The sequence below is a fragment of the Pterocles gutturalis genome, unplaced genomic scaffold (genome assembly GCF_000699245.1).
Source record: "Pterocles gutturalis isolate BGI_N339 unplaced genomic scaffold, ASM69924v1 scaffold17764, whole genome shotgun sequence".
Lineage (NCBI taxonomy): Eukaryota > Metazoa > Chordata > Aves > Pterocliformes > Pteroclidae > Pterocles > Pterocles gutturalis.
The window spans coordinates 141,283-166,278 of NW_010128619.1; the positions used below are offsets into that span (position 1 = coordinate 141,283).

Sequence of the window (24,996 nt, forward strand, 5' to 3'; positions counted from 1 at the left end):
TGGTTTCTGGGCTACACAAATTATCTTAAGCCCTTCATTAAGGGCAGTTCTTCCCCAGAAGCTAAAATGATACACAAGGAAAGTGATGTGAACCTGCAGCCAGGCTCCTGAGTTCTGCTGCAGTCTTGCTGTGCAGGACAGGAAAAGTCACACTGGTCACCAGACTCCCCAAACTCACCTACCCATTACTTAAACGCCACAGTCCTGAGCACTGAATTCCTCAATCACCTCATCCAGGATCAACAGTTTTGAAAGATAAAAGGTATAAATTTACTCGAACAGAATGGTTCACCTCAGCTCCTCTCATGTGTAAGTAATGAGTAAACAAAAACTTATGAAAATCGGGACAGGATGTGTTAATATTAACTAACACATTTATAATAAAAATGTATGTTTTGCATTTTAAATAGTCTTTAAAAACTGGATGCTTAACTGATACTTAGGAGGAATGCAGTTAAGCCCACCTCTTGATTCACCTGCAGCAATACACAGCATTTATGCTGGGGATGGAAGAGAGAAGGGGGAAAGGTGTCACATCCTAACAGAGGCACTGAAATCCCTATTCAGAGGCACTGGCCATCCTGCATACTCATTATGCCCGAGCAGCAACAAAAGGAACAGCTTCATGAACCTTCTCTTTTCAGCACATGTATGAGATTGAAATATATAATTTAGCCCACTATATATGTTGCCCTCACTCATCTTTTCATTTTGTCTTACTGATTGATCTAGATATGAAAGCCCTCTAAAAATGTGGTTTCCATTCCCTCAGCTATAGCGCTTTGATGATCTGTGGTGTCTGCTATCTACTCAAGATAGTGATTAGTAAGTGCTTGAATCTGACAGAAGTCACTTGTGACCAGACCATGAACTCAGCAGGGAGGAGTGAAGATAAAAAGCGCATTTCCCATTGTGTGTTGGAGGGAATTTTTGCACATGCCCCCCTCTCTCTGTCTCTCGCATGTGGTTCTGAGTATTTACTTCTGTGTCACCAAACAATTCACATAATGATCAGTCCAACACAGCCTCCTCTGCCGCAGATTGCTGTTCTCAAACGGCACGCACTTCAAACAAAATCAAATAATGAACATATCAGAGGAAAGCAGGCCAGACTACAACTTCAAAAAGGAAAGATGAAGACAGTCTGGCTCCTACTTGCCTTCTTCCAGGGTCTTTGCAAATTTCACTTCACTGTCTGCTCCCTGAAACTCATTAAAAAAAGGGCGGGCCTTGATTTCGTAGTTTACACCTTTCTTCAGCTCGGGAATGATAACGCTGTTTTTGGTTGGAGTCCTCACTTCAAAGATTAACCACTCTGACTCTCCATAGGATGCTGGTGTAGGCCGGTACAGAATTTTATATCCCTGAATATACTGGGATTGCTGGTCCACCTGGGAAGAGAGCAGAACACAATACATTGTTTAATAAATATGAACCAGGAATGACCAGGAATGATGTCTGTGACACTACACACAGTCCTTGGACTATCCGTTCATTTTATTCAAAGTAAAAAATGCTGCTGAAGCAGATAAAGGCTCCTTGTGTTACAGCAAATTACAGGCGTGATTCACAAGTGCATTAATCTGATGCTGGTAGAACTGTGCTGGTTTCTGCGGATTTATGAAGGCATAAAAGGGGGATAACAGAGTTGTATAATATGCCCCAGATCCATGAAATGAACAGCCTTTGCATCTGCGGAGCATCAGTGGCGCCCAGGCAGGCCAGACCTCTGCCCACCTGAATCTGCTCGGCAGGGCAGGAGGCACACGGCACAAGGGAGGAGGGTGAAGAGGGCAGGGGATCTACAGCTCCACAACTCAGGATGATGAATACAGAGATCAAAGGGACAGCGTGCCAACTCTCCTGAAGTGTGGAAGCCTCCCAAAATCCATGAAATGAGCACCGTTTCCTGCCTGATTCCTTCTGGAGAAAGCAAATTGAAAGGGCAGCCAGCTGGCACTATCTCCATCTCTGTGATTAGGCTGGGCTCTGTCAGGGGGCAGGTTTGTCCAAGCACTTTCTCCATGTCCACCCACTCAGCGCAGGCTCCTCTGCTGGAGGGAAAGGGCTGGTTTGAGAGGGCTCTGAAGAGGCTTATAAAACCCATGGTAACACAGATGAGACTTGGAAAAGCAGATCAAAATTATACTTGGTGGTCCTGAGTGCATTTTAGACTGAGGTCCTTTTATACTACATGTATGAAGAAAGAGATCTTAATGTAAATGAGGGTGGGACTGAATACGTTTGGCTATAACTGAAACAGAAAGTTATCTTATAGAAGTGATCTCTCATGGAGTATTCACTATCTTTTAACAAAATTTTTAAAAGTGCATCAGATTTTCCCTATTTTTAAAAACCTCATACAGTAATATAATAAAACTGTTTGCTTGCAATTTTACTCCAAAAAGCAACGTTTCATTTTTTAATAATCACATAAAGAATGCGTGCGTTAGTTACAACTGAGGTAATGCTTATTTTTGAAATTGCAGAGAACCCACAGGCCACCCAAGAGACTGACAAAAACTGCCTGTCTGGAAAAGGTTGTTCTGTAAGTAAAGGTCAAACAAAATCGCGCTAAGAACCTCAAAGACATTTTAATATTATTAGATAAAAGAGGAGATTGCTTGCTGCAAGTGGCAATACTGCAGGTGTCAGTGTAATTACCATGCAACACAGCAGATATTATTTGTACTCCTGCAGCACCGAGGAGCCCTGGTCATGGACCAGGACTCCAGTGGGCTAGAGCTCTTCTGAAAGTCAAAACACCTTTTGTTCTTGTTCAAAATGTTCTGCCATGGCCTGGCAGGGGCAACACTCTGCTCTCCCTATACGGTCCCTGCCAATATATTGACATGTTCAGATGGAAGTCCTGAAAAGACCTCAAAGCTCTGTCCCTTTGGATTTATTCCTGCACCTGGTATAACTTTCCCCCATTCTTACGTCATCCTGCATTCTGTTTTAAAACTGCTCTTCTTTGAATCACATTTTCTTATCTCATTGCTTGGTACTTGCAGTTCCCCATGTTGTTCTTTGTCTTAGTTTCTACCTCTTGATTACCAAATGTCTCCCACAGTAAGCCATTTCTAATCCTTTCTCTCATTGAGGCCTGAGCCTTGTAAGCCTACTTGAATCTTTTTCATGTATGTTCTCATTCCCCTTGCTTCAGGACACATACAGTATTGTTTCCTCACTCTCTCATTTCCTCTGCTACATCCTCCACATGGCCAACTTCCTGCTTCCTCCTGTCACGGCAACGTCAACGCTACATCTCAAAACTGTTTGCCCCTTTGGCCTCTTCTCCCCATACTGTGTGTATTCATAGCACCATGGGAAACGACAGGTTCAGAAGAGGCTCTATTGGTTTGGGTGTGTTTCTCTGTATGTATGTAGGATGGAGGTAACACTTTCAAACAGAATTATGCAGTATTTCTCTCCACTGGTGACTGACAGACATGGAAGTGCCCATGTTATCTCATTAGGGTACGGATACACTTCCTACAGAAGGCAGTGTACAATCTTCAAATGATATGACATAAGGCGGCTTTGATCAGTCTTTTAACTTCCAGAGGAGGACTCTGAAACTCTCACCATATTGTACGCAGCACTCTCTATGGAGACACAAAGTCCTGAAAAAATGTAATGAAGTAGGAAAACAAAGCCCAAGTACCATTCATTCCAGAGAAAAACATTTGCAGGCACACAAACTACACAGATTGTTAAAATATGACTCCACTGCAGTCAAACAGTACAATTCAGCAGTATATATAACCACCTCCATGATACTGATTTATACTTACAGTCCAATGAACTTCAATTGAGGAGGAAGAAAGGATAGTAGGGTTGTGCAGATGTAGTACCACATCACCTAGTTCTCGCTGGACCTGCTTGTGATCCACACCTTGACTTGTCGGTGGAACATCTGTAATGATTTAAGATTCAATTCTCACAAGGTTATATGATTGTTAAAATAAGTTTATGTAAATACAAATATATCATAAAGTACATGATGCTATCACTAATAAAGTTTACCCTAAGTACTTCCCAATTATGTAAGAAAAAACTACATTAAGTATTTCCCAAGTAAATCACTAATGCTTAGATAGCACTAAATCAATGTACTGCACTTTGTTCAACAGAGAGAAACAGGAGGGAAACGCTGCATAAAAAGAAAAACCACATTCAGGGATGTCTTTGGTAACTGATTACAGCAGTATCTCTTTATTCTTTCCTGCTGGGAGGAGAAAACGTTCTAACAGCCATTGCAAATTCCAAGACACCAGGAAACCTATAAAGAACGGCAAAAGCAGAAGCTGTATCTTCAGATAAATTAATGGGCAAACTTACTGTTTTTAATTACAAAAGAAATGTAACAATTGAAGAAAAGAAAAATGAGTCATTTGTCTGCAGCTTCTCTGATGCAAGTGACTTCTGTAAACAAGAGGCAGAGCACAGTTGAGTGCTGTCTGGCTCTTCTGACATTTGGTCTATCTTATAGCTAAAATAATTGTTCATACGCACGAAGGGACAAATTCCTCTCAAAATACGCAATGGTACAATGGAAACACATATCTTCTGCATGCAGAGCCCTTGAAAAGCATATTTAAGTGAAACAGATGAGTGTAAGACATGTATAAAATTTATAGGGCAACCACTAATGGGGTGTCTAAAATATACATGTACTATGGACAGCAGAGTAACATAGTTTCTGTATTGATTTCATATGTCCCTCTTTGATCACTTCATTTTAAACAAATACCATGCTGACTATGGCTAAAAATCACAGACTGGGAAATTAATGAGAAGTACTTACAGTGATTTCTTTTTTTTTTTTTTTAAATTAATCTAATTCCAGATACAGAATAACGTATTACATTAACGTTCCTCTAGTCTACTACTTCCCTGCCTGACCTCCTCTAGTGACTAGGCAAGATCAGGAAATCTTCAAGGGTTCTGTTCTCTGAAGACCTTGCAAATTTCCATACCTGCCTGCTTACAAGAAGTGCCAAAGAGATAGTACACAGAAATGGTGCATATATTTATGTACACCTACAACTACTGTAATAAGACACTGCAGGTGTGTAGACTATCTTGAAAGCTGTGTTTTGGATAGCGCAGTTGATGCTGATACAGAAGACACTTATTAAATGCAAGGGTAACAGTTGTAAAGTGTGCTTTTTGCATGGTGGTCATATTCTCAGTTTACCAGCTTTTGGTCTTGTCTAAATAATAAAAAAAACATTGTAAGACTGCATCAGCATAAGGCATCAGGACAAGTTTCTTCCTAGAAATATAGTTCCCTATGCCACTTTGAAATTTTATCATACAGTTTCCTCAAGATATTTACAAGAAGACAGGATTTCTTCATAGTTGAAGAAGCAAGTTGAGGTTAGCATGCATTCAGTGCGTGACAAATCAGGATTCTTAGCAAGGAACACTGGTAACAAAAAAACTAAAAAACCCACTACGAAGTCACTCCTGTATCCACATGCAGTATGTCCCACCAAACAGTCCATTTATCAGAGTATTTCCCTCCCTAAAAGTTTGAAAACATTAAAGATAGAAGCTCCTGTTTGGAGAGTTGCCTAAATAACATGCTGCTTAGAATGAAACAGGAAAGTTATTGGAATAATTAGTTCTATCTTTGCTAGTCATAAAAGATGAGTCATCAACAATATGACTCAAACTATTAATAGGCTCAGCCATTTGCACGTCTGTGCTACACACCAATAGGTATGTTTTCTTGTTTCAGTTCCAAGTTTCTAGGACAGCGACTGTCAGTGAGAACAGCTATGCACATGCTTGTTAATGCTGGTAAAGCTAAAAATGAAGTTAGGTTAGGCTACTGGTCTGGCTGTGCATTTAGGACAAGACTATATCACCCTCGAGACCAAAGTGAACTGGGAAATTTTTGAACTTAGCTAGACCACAACTTGCACAAAACTGAAGCAGTACGGGAAGAAAGGTGGAACTGCTTTAAACAACTTGACATTTTATTACATTTCTTACTATTGATGAAAATTTTCTATATTAGTTGTTATTTTCACTCGGGCTTTGTGTGGTTCTCAGGTCTTCAGCTCTACTAGATGCTCAGAGGACAGCAAAGGTTTTCCATGCCATTATAAACCATTCCGTTCTCTGAGTGAACAGAATACTCTGCCTCATTCACTGTTTGTCAGAGTCAGGACAATGACCAGGTCATTTGGGACATTCAGACCTGATACCTCATCTCATCTCCAGGAATGAAACCACCACTACATGAAAAACGGACTTGTGCCGACCACGGCAGCCTGCCTGCATAATAACATGTGTTGCCCTATTCTGAAGAATACAGAAATCACTAAAAGGTTACTAAATTTCTCTCTGGTAACAGACCTAGGAACCTGTGCAATCTCTATTTTCCACGTGGCCTTGGTTCTGCTGCCTATATATCCATTGAAATTGTCACTCATTAAAAGAAATGCATAATAACAAAGGACAGCAATGTGAAAATGTTCACTCCCCAGGGGAGATGAGAAAGACTTGCTTTCAGACCAACTTCAGAACAAATGAAAAGTCACCAGAAGAAAATGTTTTGTTTCCTTTAAGGAACTTCCTTTCAAAAACAAACATGTACTTACTTATGCAAACAAAGAAACAAACATACAACACAGGCACTCTTAATAAGCCAATGGGTCAATTTCGCCACTAAGTAGGAAAAGACGGAAAAAAAAAAAAAAGATCTCTATCACTTTTACTTTGAAAAAGAATACGTCCAGTTTTTCCCTTCCTAAGAATCAAAGTATTTAACTGGAAAAACGCAGGCTGCAAAGCTGCAGTGCATTATTCCCTGTACGCCATCACAAGTGTCATTTATTTTCTACAGTAAACACAAAGTTATTATAAATTTTACATTGCTGGATTTAGTCCATAGCTGGACCTCAATCATAGCTGGAGTCAGTGAATGATTCCTGCATGCGCTACTGCCTGCCTGGCCTTTTCTTCCACTTGGCTATCTTTAAACATTGTCCCTCTTCCCTACTGTTTTACTTTCAATAGCAGTACTATTGCAATACTTTTAATATATTGCCAAAAACTCTTATTTACTGGCTCATGATGCCCGATTCCTTCAAATTTTAAATTTCCCTGTTTCCTAATGCAGCAGAAACCAAATTAGATTATGTGCTGTTTCTCTGTATGTCTCAGTCATAAGCCTCATTTGTTTCACTGGACATAATAATAACAACACTTCCAGAGAACTCGAGAGTTTGCGTGGTAACTAATTACTTCTGTTGCTAACAAGACCTATTCTGCAAGATGTAACTATCGTTGGATAAGAGATACTAGGGTTCCCTTAGGCAATGCAATATGCTGTCTAAGCAGCTTTTAGAATCTATGCTATAGGGAAATGCAAGTTTCAACATCGTATTTTACTATCTAGCATACATTATAGCCAGGATAGATAGACAGATGAAAGCTAGCAGAATTCCTGCATCTGGTTTTGCTCACTCAGCTTGTGACAGCCACTGTGGATACTTAAAACGCTGAGTATCAAAAGCTTACCTTGAGTTTTCACTGGATCAGATATTTGGCTTGGGTCACTTAGTCCATATGCATTAGCTGCCCTCACAAGGAATAGATAAATTGCACTAGGTTTTAGCCCTTTAACTGCAAAACTCTCTGTTTTCACATTTTCAGCTACAGTTTGCCAACTGCTACCAGATGCATGGCTAAGGACAAAACACACAACAGCAGGTTAGCATGTGCTTTTTTTAACAACATATTGTATATAAACAAGTACAGCAAGATCACATGAGACTCATATACCTGAAGGCCTCAATTATGTAAGAGGTTGGTGTAGCACCTGAATTCAAATTAGGTTGCCATGCCAATGTTACTGTGTTTCTGCTGACATCTGTAACCTCAGGTTTTGATGGAGCACTAGGAATCAAGTTTGGATCAGTGGGTCTCGGTGGCTGCACTGGGACTCCAAACTCTAACAAGGGAGAAAGAAATGCTGAGTACAGACAGGAAGCAGCTGTAAAAGCTAAATTCTGTTCACATCCGCACTGGCAATTTATGACACAGTCAGGTAACTTCTGCATTTCAATTTCTGATTTTCCTTTATGCATTTTCTCCACACAGAGAAACCCTAATTGATTTACCTTGGACCTCTATGTATGCACTCCATGTAGCTTCGCCACTTGGGGTTGAAGCAATGCAGGTGTACCGACCAGTGTCGCCCAGCTGAGTGGGAAAAGAGAAAAATAAATATTTGAAACAATCAGGAACTCAGTGGGCTAGAAAAATAATTACAGCTCTCTATGTTCCCCCATGAATATGGATAAACGTATTAGGCTGCAAAAACTTTGAAACAGAACTTTCATTAAAAGGTATGATTTCGTGTGCTGCAAAATGAAAATGGTTAACTTCTGAGCATTCGTTAAAGAACTGGAAAAGCTGCAGATTCTAATTTAACGTCACCTATTCTGTAATGAACAAATTGAAGGCCGATTCTTGCAGCATTTATTCCTTACTCTGCAGAGGTCCTAACAAACAAATTGAGAAGGAACTCAGATGACAAGACCTCATGCAACTGTCAACCTTCTGCCTAAATAATGCCTGGGGATTTGTCTGGATTGCAGCACTGGAGAGCATGTCATCCTTAAAACAAAGCTTAAATACTGCACAGAGCCTTTGTGCATATGGAGTTCCCTGTGTTAGTATAAATTTCACTCTACAGCAGACCTAAAAAAGAATCTCCATATGCTATTCTCATTAAGTTATGAATGTTGGATTCTTTGTCCATGTGTGACTTAATCACATTTCAAGAGAGTTTCTTTTTTTCCCCAAAAATAAATGCTATCCTCCTAAGGTTCCAGCCTCAGCAGATGAGCTGAACGGAAGCTCAAAAATTAGAGGTTCAAACTCTCAGCCAGTGTAACTTGTAAGTGGTAACAGGGCAACTCTAGGGAACATTGTAAAGTGATGTATTCAGCCTAATTTTAAAAAATTATGACATTTCAAACCACAGAAAAGATAACAGAGAATAGCCAGCAAACTAAAATTTAAACCTTAAAATGTTAAAACCTTTTGCAGCGTGTGAAGCATGACCAGCAATACTGACCAGGTACTTGCTATAATTCCCCAAGGAAGCCAGGAATTTGACAGGTGGTTAACCATTTTAAGGTATGTTTACACTGTCAAGTGAATATGTTTAAAAAGTGTTTTGAGGGAGCTGTGCATATGGCTCTATTACTGCAGTATGCTAAACAAAGGTGTGCTTTATATACATGTGAAATAATTTGATCATTTTAATCTACTACTGTTAAAGCCCAAATAATTTAAGGATTTGTCTTAATGAAAAACAAGTTTTGCTTTCCCCTTCATGTTTTAAGTACTAAATAATTTCCTTAATTAATAACTCTTAAAAGCATTTTTCCTTATGAAATCTGAAATAATGTGCCCTAGGCAGAATAAGCCAAGGTTTTAAGCATAAAGAATGAACTATCGGAAAGCATGAAGTATGAAATATTTTAATACAAGTATTTAATTTTCATTAATTCTAAATGTAAGATTTACTACATCAAAAGTGCCTGGAGGTACCAAAAAAAAAAAAAAAGAAAAAAAAAGTGAGATAGCCAACAAGAAAACCCACTTGCCAGTTCAAACTACCTTGGCATATCGGATCTGTAATGCTCCTGTCTCCAACTGCTTGATGCGAGAGTCTTGGGTAGAAATGAGGATCCCATCCTTTTTCCAGAGCATAGTGGGCATTACAGTGCCTGTGGCCACACAGTTCAGTACTAAAGTACCATCTACAGCTACAGTCTGATTCAGGGGACCCTGTCGAATGACAGGGGGAGGCCGGTCTGCAATCACTGCCAGAAGAAACAAGAGGAAAGAGATTTCTGCAACTGGAAGCAATTTTCTAATCATCTAAGTAACAGCAGTTGCTTGAGGCTTTGAAACAAACTAAAGATAATTAAACAAGTAATTAAAGTTGGAGACGTGTTATTCAGGGCAGGGTGCATTATAATAATGCACAACTACAGAATTTAAAATGATACACAACATAGTATTTTCAGAAAGTAAAGAAGCAATACGTATTACACAGTGGTATCTGCTAGGCATTCATTAATTCCAGTGTCTTCATTATGTGATAATGGAATGAGAAAGGACTTCCCAAATTCTCTGTCAAGGCACATGTTTCACCTTGTTCATCTTCTACCATGCAGAAGGCCTGTATAACAGATTTTACGCTGCCAGCATTCAAAGACACAGAAAAATAAGGTAGGCAGGCAAAGGATAAGCTGGCAAATATGAACTTCTTAAAAATTTTTGTTATATACCATCAACTCATCTTTATGCTGTTTCATAATTGGGAGATGCTTAGCAGTAGGGTAGAGTAAACACAAAGCTAATTAATACGACCATATTAGAAATTTTCAACTAAGACATATTTTCCAGTAGTTGCTGACTTCTCGTTCTATGCTGATTTAATCTGTCAATACAACTTCAACATCACATATTTCTAAATTACTTTTCGTAACAACAGACAGGGTGTTACTACTGCTTTTTTTTGGATTTTTTTGGCTAAATTCCAACCCCCATGATTTCAGTTGCATGTTCAAATGACACCGTGTTTTCAACTGCATAGTTTATCCTTTACTTCTCATCCCAACCCAACCTGTTGTAATTCACTGCATTGCACCGTGAGACCATTACTACCTTCTCTTCAGAGACAATCAAAATAAGTTCACTTATAGTTTGTTTTTAACTTTGACAAGTTTGTAAAGAGCTTTGCAGTTGTCAATGGTAAGAGGCTGACCAATACGTGCTCTACAGGAGAAATCTAATGCCACTGAAATCCATGGCAAATTTAAGTGCCACAGAAGTTGATGGCAACTTCCATTACTTTTAGGAATACAAGGGTATTGTCTGCATATCCTGCCTTCACTTCAAATGGATAAAAGTGGATTAAGAAATGTGGTTTACCAATTGTGAGAAACCAGAAAGGATGCAGTCCTATTCCTCCAAACAATTGCAATCTGGCTGGAGGTGGGTATAAATAAACAATTTTATTCTCCAGGTTCAGTGCATGTTTCTAGCACTGCATTATTTCTATGTTTTCTATAGGGCAAAGGCCTAGTTTATGGAAACTGTTCTCAGACAACAGCTTCCCTCCCTTCAAAGTCTCTCCACAGACTGCACTTATCCATAAACTTATTTTTTCCATTATTGCTAAGATTATTACTTTTCCTGTGTATCTTTGCTAATAAAAATATCAAGTTTTTCTGATAATCGGCAAATTGGCCTCACATCAGCATATATTACTGCTTGCAGCCATGCTCCCTGTAGCTTTTCAATCTTAAATTTTACTGCTCCTCAAAAGGAATGTATAGTAATATTCATTTGTATGTTATTCCACAGACTGCCATACATGTTGAGGTTTTTTCCTTGCTATACTGCAGTATTAAAAAACAGGCCAAAAACAAGGAAATGGAGATGCCAAGCAAATAGATATACAATAATAGGGATTATGAGGTAGGCAGCAAGCAATCTGAAAGTAAACTAAATCTAGTGGAGGAAGCTGAAAAAGAGCCAGATATATTAACAAATTTGACAAAAATCCAAAAACCGAGGTATACTTAACTAAATACAAAATGGAAATACAGTGTTACACAATATCCAAATTTTTAAATCACTGACAGAGATGGCCAAAACAGGATTTTTATGTTCAAAGACACATGCAATATGGATTTTATGCAAAGCAGATATCAAAGTAGTGTCATATCATCCCACTGCTGTCTTCAAATAGAAATAAAAACTTGGGCATGATAAAATAAAGGTATCATTACCATCAGTAACTTCCAAGTAGGCTTTTGTTATGATACTTCCTGCGACATTTAAAGTCTGGCAGATGTAGTACCCAACGTCAGATCTCTGGACATTGGTGATAGTGAGGTCTCCTGTCTGGGAAACTGAAAATCGGCTGGATGACTGAGGGGGCTGGTACGAGAAAAGCAGATTCTACAAGATGTATAGGAAAGAAAGTGGAGGAAAAAAGGTTAAATAAATTCAAACAACAATAATCTTAACTTCACTATATCTAAACAAATTCATATTTTCTCATTATATATAAAATATTCTGCTCTTCATATCTTAAGCATGTCTATATCACAATGTGAATAGCTTTTACAAGATTTTTTGTGATAAAATAGGTGCAGATTTGCACATATAATTTTTAAGTCTCTTGGGATTGCTCTAACAATGCTGCTCCTCTATGGTCAATGTTGGGCTTTACACAAAGTTTAACATGCACTGGGAGAAGATGTGATAGGTACAGATACCGTAACAGTGCAAGAAACTGTGGTGAACCTAAGTAATTTGCTTTAACATCCTTTTTTACAACTTACTCTAGGGCATTCTTTTTATTTAATTTAAATGCAGATGTTGGTTTACTTACTTGTATTTTAACTTCTGCCTTCTTAAGAATAGACCAGTTTTTTTAAAAAGAGATGCTGTTTAGGTCTCTCTAATCACAGTGTTTGTGTTCTATAAAGAGCCTTATAACATAGAATTAACTCCTATGCCAGTTTCCAGTTAAAACAGTTCTGGTATGAAGTACCTAGTATTTACCAACAGTGATCAAAAATCAGAACTGCAATCAAAATAATACAAGTCCTTTACACTAAATACCGATTCCGAATTTCTACCTCTGGCTGAACAATCTGTGAAGAGGCTATTTTTTTTATCTCTTTCTTGCCCAACTGCATTTGCATCTCCAAAAACCATCCAAAGGAATGGGATACAACATCCTCTACTTCAGTATTAGCAAACCCTATTCATTGTCCTCCTCCGTCAGTTCCCTCAATCATCAGAAGCAGTTACCATGCAGGAGAGTGAAAAATGAGCCAGGAAAATTATGTATGAGCCAACACTTGGCAAAAAAAAAAAAAAAAAAAAAAAAAAAAATCCAGGTCATACAAAAATATACACATAATATACTGGTATACTTATACCACTGAAGATTATAATCTAAATTTGGTTAGGAGTCTAGTTGTATTTAGGTAAGAAATGCTGTAAATGGAGTGAAGAAGGCAATCTCAAAGCATTCTCAATTTCTCTGGTCTGTTGTTTTGTAACACAAAGAACCCTGTCATATGCTATTGCATCATTCATTCCTTCATTGACAGGAAAACCAGAATCCCATATTCCTTCTTGCTATCCAATAAAGAATACTTTGTGTCACATCCCTCCTTCAAAAGATGACTCTGAAAGAAAACTGTGATTCTCTTACTGCGCTATATTGTGTTTCATCCACTGGCTTTCAAGATCCTTTACAAAGAAGCCAAAAATATTTTTCCCTCTCATTCAAATAAAGCAGCTGGGAGAAAAAGTGACCTATTCAGGTATGACCTGTCAGCCAGCTGACTGAGTGGGAAAGTACATCTCCTTAATCCCAAACTAGTGTGCTACCCATGCAGTGAAGCAGATCAACACAGCAAATGGTTTAATTTGACAAACACACACAAATGTGGCAAATTAATAGCTGCACCAGAAACCCAGAGACAAACTTTCTGAATATTTGGGGGTGTTTATGAGTTTAAACAAACTTCACCATTAGTCATCTCTTCATTCTCCCTGTTAGGTGAAAAAGATTTTTATAGTAGTGAAATATGGAATGTTTCTACTTGTTTTGTAGATTTATTTTTACATTCATGGAGAAAATGGAAGACTGAGCAAAACATAGATATCCTTTTTAGTAAGGCTGACATCATCTAGCATGCAGGTGACTTTGAAGTAGAGAAGAAATATCCAGGATCTCCAGGTCCTAGACCCATTTTCCACATCTTTAAAACAATAATTAAAATATTTTTCTCTCATGTAACATCATCCCTTCAAGAAACTGCCAAGAAGGAAGGACAGAAAGACTGTTTTACCTGGCTTCCCTCTCTTCGCCAAAAGATGGCTGGCTGAGGGTTTCCAGTTGCTTCACACTGGAAAGTCACCGTTCTCCCCAGTGCAGCTACCTGATCACGAGGCTTTACAACAAACTGTGGAGGCTCTGAAAGGAAAATACCGGAAAAAATAAAAAAAAATGACACTACTATCAGGAGATCAAAGTTAGCCTATTTGAAAGCACAATTTGCCTACTGACTTTAAATGGTGTAAAACAGAATAGCTAGGCTTCTTTAATAAGGAGAGGCAGCACAAAGACACATTAGTTGCTAACAGCTACAGCTTCAGCATCACTCAGATGACCTTTTCTGTTACTGGACCTCCCAACTAAAACTCTGGCTGTGCATTACGTGCTTTTGTTACTGACCACTTATACAATGAAGTAAGTCCCACGGACTTAATAAGACAACTTGCAGAGCAACAGTCACTAATATGAACACATTTGTTACAATGTGGTTTTTAAAGAAGGAAGAGGGCTGCAAGTCAGAATGGAGAAATCCTTGATGGACAACTGGCCCACAGGCCACACTTTGTCAAGAGCTGCAGTAAACACTGTTGAATAACTTGGAACTCAGGCTTATATGCATTAAAGTCATCATCTTTGATTTAGGAAAGCTGAGGACAGAACAAGCCCTTAATTGCTTAAATGAGAGACTTTTGATGTATTTGGGGGTCTCAGAGAAACTTAAAGTCAAAAGCCCCAGAAATACTATTGAACAAATCATAATCATTTAAAATCTTCAGTTCAATTACTGAAGTGGAATGAATTTAAAGGAACAGCAGGGCTAAATGTCTTCCTCGTTTACACAGACAAGGGCAAGTTCAAACAAAATATATATGCAAATGATGGCAAATTTGAAACATCTGCTCAGCCTAACATTATAAATACTGCCAGCATTGTCCAAACTGTTTGATTTATACAGACTTCAACAACCCCTTCATCCAGTTGTAAATAGAATGTCAAGAAATCATGTCAGTCACATTAAAAAAATCAGCATAGACAACAGCATTAGATATCTTGATGGGGCTAGCACAGAAAAAAAATCTAGCTTGTTTTATAGGCTGTTAATTCTCACTTCTTGAAAAATGTGCATTAAACTAAAGTCCATTACTTATTAATTTCCGATTCCGTCTGATCATTTGTCCAAAACTAATTATACTCTCCCTCTTCTTTGGATTAAGCATAAAGGGGATGTTTGAATACGACATTAATAACTCAAATGTTTTCATTTTTTTTCCTTTCAAACATTTCTGTACTCACATTATTTTCCTTTAAAAAGAGTGTGAATCATATAAAGATATCATTCAATGCATTTTATAAACATTGAGTAATTGTGGTTTTATCTAGAATGAATTCAATAACACTCTAAGTCCTTTCTAAAAAAAAACTTGATTTCAGTATTCCTGCAGGTCAATACTTTCAGTTATCTGTTCCTCATGCCTTGTGTCTCTGCTCCTTATTGAGCTGATATCAGAATATACTTTTCCAATGACCCTCCTGTTTTGCTAGGAATTTTTAAAGCACAACACATTATTCTTTACATTTGGATGCAAATGTTACCTTTCCTAGAATTTCCTTAGATAAGAAACTACCCAAAGTGAAGCTGAGATTGACCTGCAATAATTAGCAGATTTCAAAACATTTAGCTCTGAAATGTTCAATCAATACCTTGGAAAGAAGATGTGGGAAGACTTTGACATGACAGCATGTTTAGTTTAGAACAGAAGGTTAAACTGTTGGGGATTTGCCACAGGGTTGTAGGGTATGATTGGGAAAATGGAGACCTTTATTATGCTGCTGGATTCTAATAACAAGAATAAATTTAGCATATAGGTAAATTTAGTGCTTGGCTGGTTCTGTACTAGTCTTAGTACACAATGCCACAGAAAATAGAAGTGAGGGTTTCCAAATCCTGTGCTAGTGCAGAGGATTTCTAAGGTTTCAGATTTCGTTGAACTTGAGAATGGGTAAAGTTACAAAGAGATTAAAACGGTTCTGACCATCACAGAAACAGCTGAATGCTAGTGATCCTAGTACCCGAAGATGACTACCGAACATAAAAAATGAAGGGAAATTGAGTCTTTCAGGCAATCACAGTAGAATTTATAAAATCTAAATAGGTATATGTTTCTCTATATATTATTCTGAATATGTATTTTTATGTATATTGCTCTAAACATATATGCAAATGATGCATAGGTGTATTATTCTAAATCTAATGCCATTAATGTAAATAAGAAAAATCCTATTAGCTTCAGTGTCAGAAGAATTAAAACAGGGTGAAGTGAAATGTTGTTATTAATCTCCATTCAGTGTTTACTGTACTGGAAGCATTTTCACCATCTTTTTTTAATTTCAATTTTCTTTCACACCTTGGGTCACATATGTATGGTATGTGACGAATACACTATAAAAGATGCTGAAATAAAAATCCACTTAAGGAAAGAACAACTTCTATCCTTGAGACGTTTAAAACAAATAACTTTTTATAGAACACTCTGAAGTTCAACTAATGCAGTAATTGAAGAAAGAAGACATTACAATTTGACTTGTTACATCATGCAAAAACAGACAGAAAGTTAGCAACCCATTACCTTTCTCTTTGTCATTAAGTTACCCATACTTCAAGCAGAATTTATTCTGTGCGATGTGTCTTGTCAATAACAAGTAAAAGATGGGAGCTGACTGGTTGAAGGACATGGAAGGGGATGGATGATGGGAAGGGGAGGAGAAGTTCCCGTCACAGTGATACGATGATTAGAAGATGGCCAATAAAATTTCAACTTACCAGACACAACTAAAAACAAAAACAAAACAAAAAGAAAACATGGAATAAATAAAATTGAATAGACATGAAACAAAGCAAGGAATAAAGCAAAGCTTAAAAAAAATAAATAGAAAGAACCCTTGGTAAGGACCTTAGAATGCATACATATATTCTGATATATGAAAAATAGGTTTAAAATGTTGAATCACATATTTTTTTATTTGATTTTTTAAGCAGAAGTCTCTTATCAAATGCTGAAAGCAGGCTGTAGAGGAAAATGGGTAACAGACTGAAAGAACGGTCAGGCAACCTCAGCTCTACTCCAAGCCTTTACAATGAACTGTTGTGTAACCTTGAGTAATTTTTTTTTTTTTTTCTTTCCCATGTAATAGTTATTTCTCTGCATCAAGTGCTTTCCACGCCAAAATTAACTGGAAATCTCCAGTAAATATCAATCTGTGACATTGCTGAAATGGAACAGTGACATTTCCCCTCTTTCTAAAGCATCCAAACATCTGCCAATGGAATATACTTTTCAGAGGCTAATAGCTATTACAAAGGACGTTTATTAAAATAATTAATAATATGTTGAGGCATTTAGCCCACACACCAATCTCTTCAGTATAAGATCGCTGTATCAAGGTCACAATGCTCACTATTAGAGTGCAAATGCAAACTAAACCACAATTAAAATTAATTTGGAAATATTCTTAACTCTTTTCTCCCACAACCTCCAACTCAATTTCAACAAAATATTCAAAATCAGAGATTTATTGCAAACTATTAGCTTTATCAACAGAAATTGTCAGTGGCAAATTATCTAATACTAAATTCTTTCAACCATAGCTGAAAATTTTTGTAAACATTGAAATGGCACAGATCCTGGCAGGCTAAATTTGCTTATAAAAGAAAGGCATGTTAGAAAGCATTCCAACCCGTATCACTAATTGAAAGAACAGATTGAAAGTAAGAATTTTAAAATCATGCATTTCAAAACCACAAACAAATACTGACAAAAAGGTCAATCAAAAAAGGGTAGTTGGTACAATTACAGTAAAAGTCCAAAAACATATGTAATTTTTAAAATGTATGTTACAAATACCACCCCTTCAACACCTTGGTCGTATTACTCTGTGTTGAGAGTAAAACAACTATTGTGCAGCAGGGTACACTTTCGTATCAAGTAGGTAAGTCCCTCCAATACACTATCCTCTGATAAAACACATGGACGAAACCAATAATATCCAGTCTGCCAACATTCATTAGGCATGAGGAATACTGGCTTACTGTTCAAATAAATACAGAGGACTCCAGGTGTATTATGAAAATGAAGCAGAAAGATAATCAGATATAATACTGGAATTTGGATCATGTTGAAGCCAAGAAGCTGCAACTGAATGCACCAAACCCAGATCATGTAGAGAATTTGGTTTTCATGTTATTAGAGACTTTTTTTTTTCATAATCCCAAACAGAAGAAATTGTGATTACCAGTTTTCAAAGCTTTGATTTTCAAGTTTAAGGAAGTATTCTGGATGTACATTGGGCTTTTTTAGGTGTGTGGGTTCTTTATTTCTCAAAGAGAAAATCAGCACACATTTTTCTGTTCAGATTATCCTGGTATACACAAGAATTCCTGAGAGAAAATTCTCTCATCCCCAAGACTGAGCTCCTAGTTACTCTTGATCATGCATAAGTACATTACCCTGTAAACAGTCCTTTTTAACCGAAAAGCTCTCTACTAAACTTGTAGATACAGTCTGACCTGCTCTGGAATTCAAAATGCCTCTCCATAAAACACAACTCATATTCTACACGAAATAGCCTGATAAGAGACTTAATAGGATGCAATTCTTTCACACAGGAAGTCACTATAAATTACCAATTTTCTATTACTCAAGTCATGCCAAAAAGAGAAAAGTTAAGCCCTGGTAGCAATGCCAAGCTTCATAAACCCTCTACTGAAAGCTCACTTGAAAATTTCTAACAGATAGGAATCTGTCTTGGTTGTTCAACTACATTTCTACAAATTAAATTAACTTTTAAGTGCTGAATTTCCACTTTTCTTTTTACCAGACAGCTTTGTTATTGTAGGTCAAAAATAACCCTGTCAGGCAAATGTTTTTTTTTTTGTCCACCTGTAAAAACAGAGGGGATACTGATATATGAATATAAATCCCTGTAGAAACAGGGCATCACATTGGTTGCAGATCTGTTGCAGGGGCAAAGGGTTAAATTTCATAGGAAAATTTAAACAGTGCTGTCAGAGGCACATCATGTGGTTTAGAAGAACAAGCATAGCAACAACAACAATAAAGACCACTTTCTTAGTTTGATTTACATCCTATTAATATCTAAGGTTACTAAAACTGAGAAGTAAATAGTTTTTCCTCCGTTATGGCACATTTTATTTGACAACACTTTCAATTATAAAGTAAATTAATTTTCCCTGTGTTAATCATGGCTTTTCACATGGCAATTAGGGGAAACAATCTGTTTGTAAAGACAGGAATGTAGCATGAAAAACCACAAATACCGAAGGAATAATATTTTAGTCTTTCAAATAATTTCCTTGACGTGTGAGGTTTTTCAGGGGAGACTTATCCAGTCACTGAACAAAAAACAAAAGAAAAGTGGTTTCCAGACTAGTGACGTGATATTTTAATACCTTATTCTTGACAGCAATCCTATCAACCTCACTGGGACTAGTGGTATCATTAAATCCACTCACATGAGTAGGAATTTGCAGTTTTAGGACTTAAACTACAGACCAGTATAGTTGCCAGATGTTAATGGAGCAACTATTGTATTTGACAGAAGTAGTATTGTAGGGCCGTAGGATAATTAGGTTGGAAGCAACCTTGGGAGGTCTTTACTCCAATCTCATGCTCAAGGAGTCTTGGCTATGGCGTGAGACCAGGTTGCACAGGGCTTGTTCCAGTCTGGTGTTGGAAACTTCCAAGGACTGAGAACGTACAGCCTCCTTGGGCAACCTACTCCACTGCTTGACTGTCCACCCTGTAAAGAAATTTCTCCCTATATCCAGCCTTGATCTCCCTTGTTTCAACTTATATCCATTGTCTCTAGTCCTCCCACCACGCATTACTGTGAAGAGACTGGCTCCATCTTCCTGACAACCACCCTGTAGGTACTGGGGGCTGCTGTTATGTCCTCCCTGTGAAGCAATTTCTTCTCCAAACTTAGCAAGCACCATTCTCTCAGCCCTTCCTCACAGGACATGCATAATGTATAGGTATTATATACCGTACGTTGAGGTCACATATCTCTAAATAACACATTCTGTAATTCTTCTCACAAAGATGCATATAAATGTTGATCTTGTGTTTCTCTACAACTCATTGGTTTCCTCATATTTAGAATTAAATATTACAGAGTTGTGTCTATTTCTTAGTCTGATATTGAATAAGCTATAAACTTCAAGTACCCCATTCTTGAAAGCTGCAGTAGTAACTATCTATCTCAAAAAGAGCAAAATTATAGAAATTTTCATTCATTTATACTAATAAGGTGTTTTTGAGATCCTGAGATTCAAAGTAGTACTTAATTACTAAACAGAATTTTGTTCGGCATATTAAATACTAATTAATTATTGTTCTGTTACCTCCCAGGTGCTCAGAAGATATCTTGTTTTTCAGCTGACACAAGCTGAATACTTTTGATTTAAGCTCAATGTGTTTCATTTTTGATTATTTAAATAAAAATCTTTATGTCTTCAAGGACTGCTTGACACTCTTACAGCATATAGATGCTATTATAAAGGAAGCAAGAAAGTATACTTCTACACCAGAGAAATGAAACAATCCCAATCTTCAGGCCAATAATTACATAGCACAAACAAGCTCACACACAACCTTTAGCTTCCCTACAAATCCTTGGCCGTATGAGTCATCTAGGAAACGGCAGTCACAATGAAATTTAGACTGCTTTCAATTAATTCTGTGATACAATAATCCCAGTTCAAGTGAAAAATATCAGAGGTTGAATGTGCCTATAGAAACAAACTGGTAGGAGATAGGGTGTGAGTACGAGCCTATGTGCTGGAAGAGACAGCGGAGCTCGGGAGCACAGGCATTTCTAATGTGCTTGGCCAAGCAGACTAGACGGTGTTAGAGGAGAAACTCCAGAGCTAGCAACAGAGAGACTACAGTACAGAGATAGCTACATTATCTGTCATGAAGCATTGAAGTTCTACAGAAAGGCTGAAACTCAGCTGTTTATAATCTTTGGATGAAATGAGTGGGCGAGAAACCCACTGTTTATAACCTCTGTCTGAGATGAAGGGGTAGAGAAAATCTGGGTAACTAGAGTTACATGCAGAGGAAATTCTGAGAGTCTGAGTACATTCAGCAAACTGGTCAAACTCTGACTGCTCACTCCTTAGAAAAAAATAAAGAAATTCCGAACAACTTTATTTTCCAGTTCTCTCCCTAACACCAAACAAAAACTCAGCTAAAAAGCTGCCAACCTCTTCTGGTCATAATTAAGTTTCACTGCTAAGCCTACTAAACTCTGAAATGTAATTAACTACTTTTTACATTCAAGCATCTGAACAAGGACCATTGAATGCCTTTCTGCAACATGACTACCAGAAATGTATGTTCGTGTTTTGCAAAAACTATTATTAAGACAATGTGAAATGTTTCATTTCCTATCTAGTGATTTGTAGGCTATTTGTTCTTATCAAAGGAATCTGAAACACCCAATATCCTTTATATGCACATCTCTGCAGTAATTTGTGGAAACTATCACTTTCTACAGAGAAATAAACAAAGGACAAAATCTCTTGTTCTGAAAAAATATATAAATGCTGCCATTCAGCTGTCTCCTGGCTTCAACCTGTGAAAAATATGGGAAAATAACACCAGGTACATTACAAAAGAATGGGGCTATATCGCTTTTCATCTTCATTTGTCTCTCTACTTTCAGCTGTCACTTCTTGAGGTCTAGATACATATATAAATAATTCATATTTTCCCAGATTTTCTGCTAAAATTCACATTCATGTAAGACCAGACTGGGACACCCTTACTCACCATGAATGCTTTCACAGTACGTGGTCCCAGAGCACAAAGTGTGATACAGAGCAGTACAAACTTCTGAGGAAAGGTCTAGCAGTCTGGCGCCAAGCATACCGCAGCCATATAGTTGAGGCAAAATGTTTACATGAGATTTTTGATGTTTCAAATCAAAAGCGATGACTTGCAATTCCAAACCCCCAGCAAGGGAGTGATCGTGTTTTATTACATTTAAGATGACTGGAAAACTTCTGTTTTGGATTGCTGCTGATGTATCAGGTAAGCACTTCTTAACTTTAAAGGAACAAGTGACTATGGTAACTTCAAAGTTACCAGAGGCAAGAGGACAGAAATCTAACTGACTGGAAAAGAAACAGATTAATTGTTTTCTACAACGGTACTATAAGCAAGACAACAAAATTAAGAAAGAAAGCAGTTGACTGAGTACTAGGAAAAATAGTTCTGATAGTAAGATCACCTTTAGAACTAGTGGAAGCCTAGAAACCCATAACAATGTTTCAGATTCATGCACAGAAAAGCTAATAAGAGAAAAATCTCAGCATCTATTACCTGCGGTGTTCCTCAACATACTTCCCAAGGAGTTTTTATTTTTATTTGCATTTATTTATTTATTATTTACAATTGACCCACGTTGCCTGATCTATTAGGAGTCTGAATAGTGAAGACTTTGTCACACGCTGGGCAGTAACTTAGAAACGGGCTGGCTGGAGTCTGTGCCCTAATGCCACTCTTAGGGTACTAGTGGGCTGCCAGCTGCACTTCTAACTGTGCACTTACCCTGCGGCACTCTGAGCCAGCAGCCATGAGCCAGCTGCAGTCTGGAAACCTGGCAGCCACATCACCATGACACTCACTCTGACCACGCAGGGCAGAATATATCATCTCATTTTCAGCACAGGGCACATGCCTGGCAGGCTGGATTTAGCTTACACCTCTTGACTCGGTACCCAGCGAAAAAGGGCAGGTACCCATGTGTATTCAGGAGAGCTAATGTGCTCTAGGAGAAAGAGGACTAACAACGAAAAATAGCAAGCAACACTGGTGCTGACAGTACAAATAAATGCATCTAGAGCTCATACACATACCAAGGAGAGACACAGGAGAGGATGTATCTTTAGAACATGGACCTGAACACATATGTCACAACATGCACAGCCTGGCAGTTCAACATCATCAACCCCAGAACCAATTTTAGATGTCAACTTAAAGTGCCATGGACTCAAAAATCAACTATTCTCCCTCCTGCAGCAAGTGGGAGGGTATCTGTTCTCAGCTCTGTGGTGGGAGCAACAAGCAATTTGTTTCAACAGTTTGTTGGCTTCATTATCAGCATTAAAATGTCACTAAGTTTCTCTGCTTTATTTGGTGGCTTAAACTCCACCCTCTGCTGACAAACAGCACAAGATCTGTGCATTAACCAAATCTTCTGCTTGGGTGCTATTCTGTTGTCAAGAGCTATCAAATAGTATTGACTCCTTATGGATTTCTCATCATTTTGAGATTTACTTTAGGCAGAGAGGTGTTTCCCTCAACTCTAATTGATGGGATTGGGCAGTAAAATCTGGCTCTATGTCAGCTGTGTCTCAGTCATGGAACTATATTACCTTAATGTCTGCTTCACAGCAGGCTAATGAATCTTTCCTTTAAAACATTTTAAAAAGTCAAGATGAAAAGGGCTACAGAAGTGTGTATTTGTATATGCGTGTCCAGCAGGAACCTACTAAAAATCTGTGGGAAGAGAACAGTGCATGAAATGTACCCACAGGAGATTTTTGCAACTGATTTTGCTGATACTAGCTACAAAATAAGAAAGTTCACAATCTCACCTTCTGCAGGAATCAATGAAGATTTCTATAATAAAAATCAAAAATGTGGAAATAGACTTTGCAGTGTGGTTTTAAAAGGTAGAATTTCTCAGGTTAACAGACGCAGCTTAAAACGTTTATAAATCCCACAGTCATTGCCTTGAAGTGACAAGAGGAATCTGAAATATGGGGGTTAGAAGACAGACAGATGGAGAGAGGGATTTAAGGTCTTCCAGAAGATCCTCTCCTAGCCTTCCCTCCCCCTTCGTTGCTCTGGGTCCTCCTAAACCATCCTATAAACCAAATACAACTTACAGAGCACACTTAGGACAAGTCTAATTCCATCTATTTAAAAACTTGAGTAATGAAGTAAACTCTGGAGTCCTGTTTCCCAGGCTTCTCTTTTCAGAGAAGAGTTGTCTTCCCCTGTGTTTAGAAAGAACTGAGGTAATTTTGGGCACTGCTGCAATCTAAGTAGTCGTGGCTACAAATATTTATACTAAAGCCTTTTAAAAGAGTGAAAAAAGACAGATGAATTTTAAATAAGCTGTGCAGAAGTACAAAAAGATTATGATAGCTGGACACTATTAGAAGAATTCTTAGGAGCTTTCTACCGCATTTTTTGACTTACAGTAAAAGATAGTAGAGTTGGAAAGGAAATGGAGGGGGACTTTTTTCCCATCTGTTTATGATAGCACAGTTTTCTTCTTGGAAAGAAGTACTTGAAATCCATAGCAACATTCTTATAATAAGCTAAAGCTATTTGGAAAAGTGGCCAAAGCCCCATGATCAATGGATACCAAACACACACTAAAAACGGAAGGACAATAAATCTCTACAGTGCAGTAACTTCTGATCATTAAAAAAATGGTGTTTTTGGGCATGCAATACTCAGTAAGGAATACTGTCAACCAAAACAGATACTATTCCAAAATACATCTGGACTTCTTTTTATGGGGACACCACATCCCCCACATAGAGACAATCTAAGTCTACATACAGGACACTAGTACCTGAACATAGTTTTTAATAATGTTAACAGGAAGATAACTGTGTTAATTATAGGTAGTAAAAAATATAACATAAGAATTCTGTACAAGATGGAATTATCCATCAGGTACTGGGAATTTTTACTGTGATGGTGGTAGAAAACGGAACAAGAAAGCTTAAGGAAATAAACACAATGTGCAAAAATAAAATAAAATAAAATAAATTCAGGGACTCTCAGCTTGATTTTCATACAGTGAAGCACTGGTTCACCTCTGCCAAAAGACAATAATGCTATCAAAAATTGCTGGTAGTCTGAAAGAAATAGGGATATAAGCAAACATGTTTTGAGGTTTAGTCTTTAGTTAGGTTAGTTATACTCTTTGTAGAAAAAAAAAAAAAATCTGAGATCTGAGCACCCAAAAACTCTGAAGGAAAA

At 37.7% G+C, this 24,996-nt stretch overlaps 1 protein-coding gene across 1 annotated transcript in view; it reads right to left on the reverse strand.

Moving 5' to 3' along the window:
* Positions 1-24,996, reverse strand: part of ROBO1 (roundabout, axon guidance receptor, homolog 1 (Drosophila)) — a gene marked incomplete at its 5' end in the record, with an annotated part of 88,088 nt that overhangs the window by 48,633 nt on the left and 14,459 nt on the right. Inside the window, 9 exons of the mRNA XM_010079699.1 lie at positions 1,160-1,391; positions 3,798-3,919; positions 7,540-7,706; positions 7,804-7,972; positions 8,142-8,223; positions 9,652-9,857; positions 11,838-12,009; positions 13,923-14,047; positions 16,731-16,739. Coding sequence (XP_010078001.1) covers positions 1,160-1,391; positions 3,798-3,919; positions 7,540-7,706; positions 7,804-7,972; positions 8,142-8,223; positions 9,652-9,857; positions 11,838-12,009; positions 13,923-14,047; positions 16,731-16,739 — 1,284 coding nt within the window. The remainder of the gene's footprint in view (positions 1-1,159; positions 1,392-3,797; positions 3,920-7,539; positions 7,707-7,803; positions 7,973-8,141; positions 8,224-9,651; positions 9,858-11,837; positions 12,010-13,922; positions 14,048-16,730; positions 16,740-24,996) is intronic.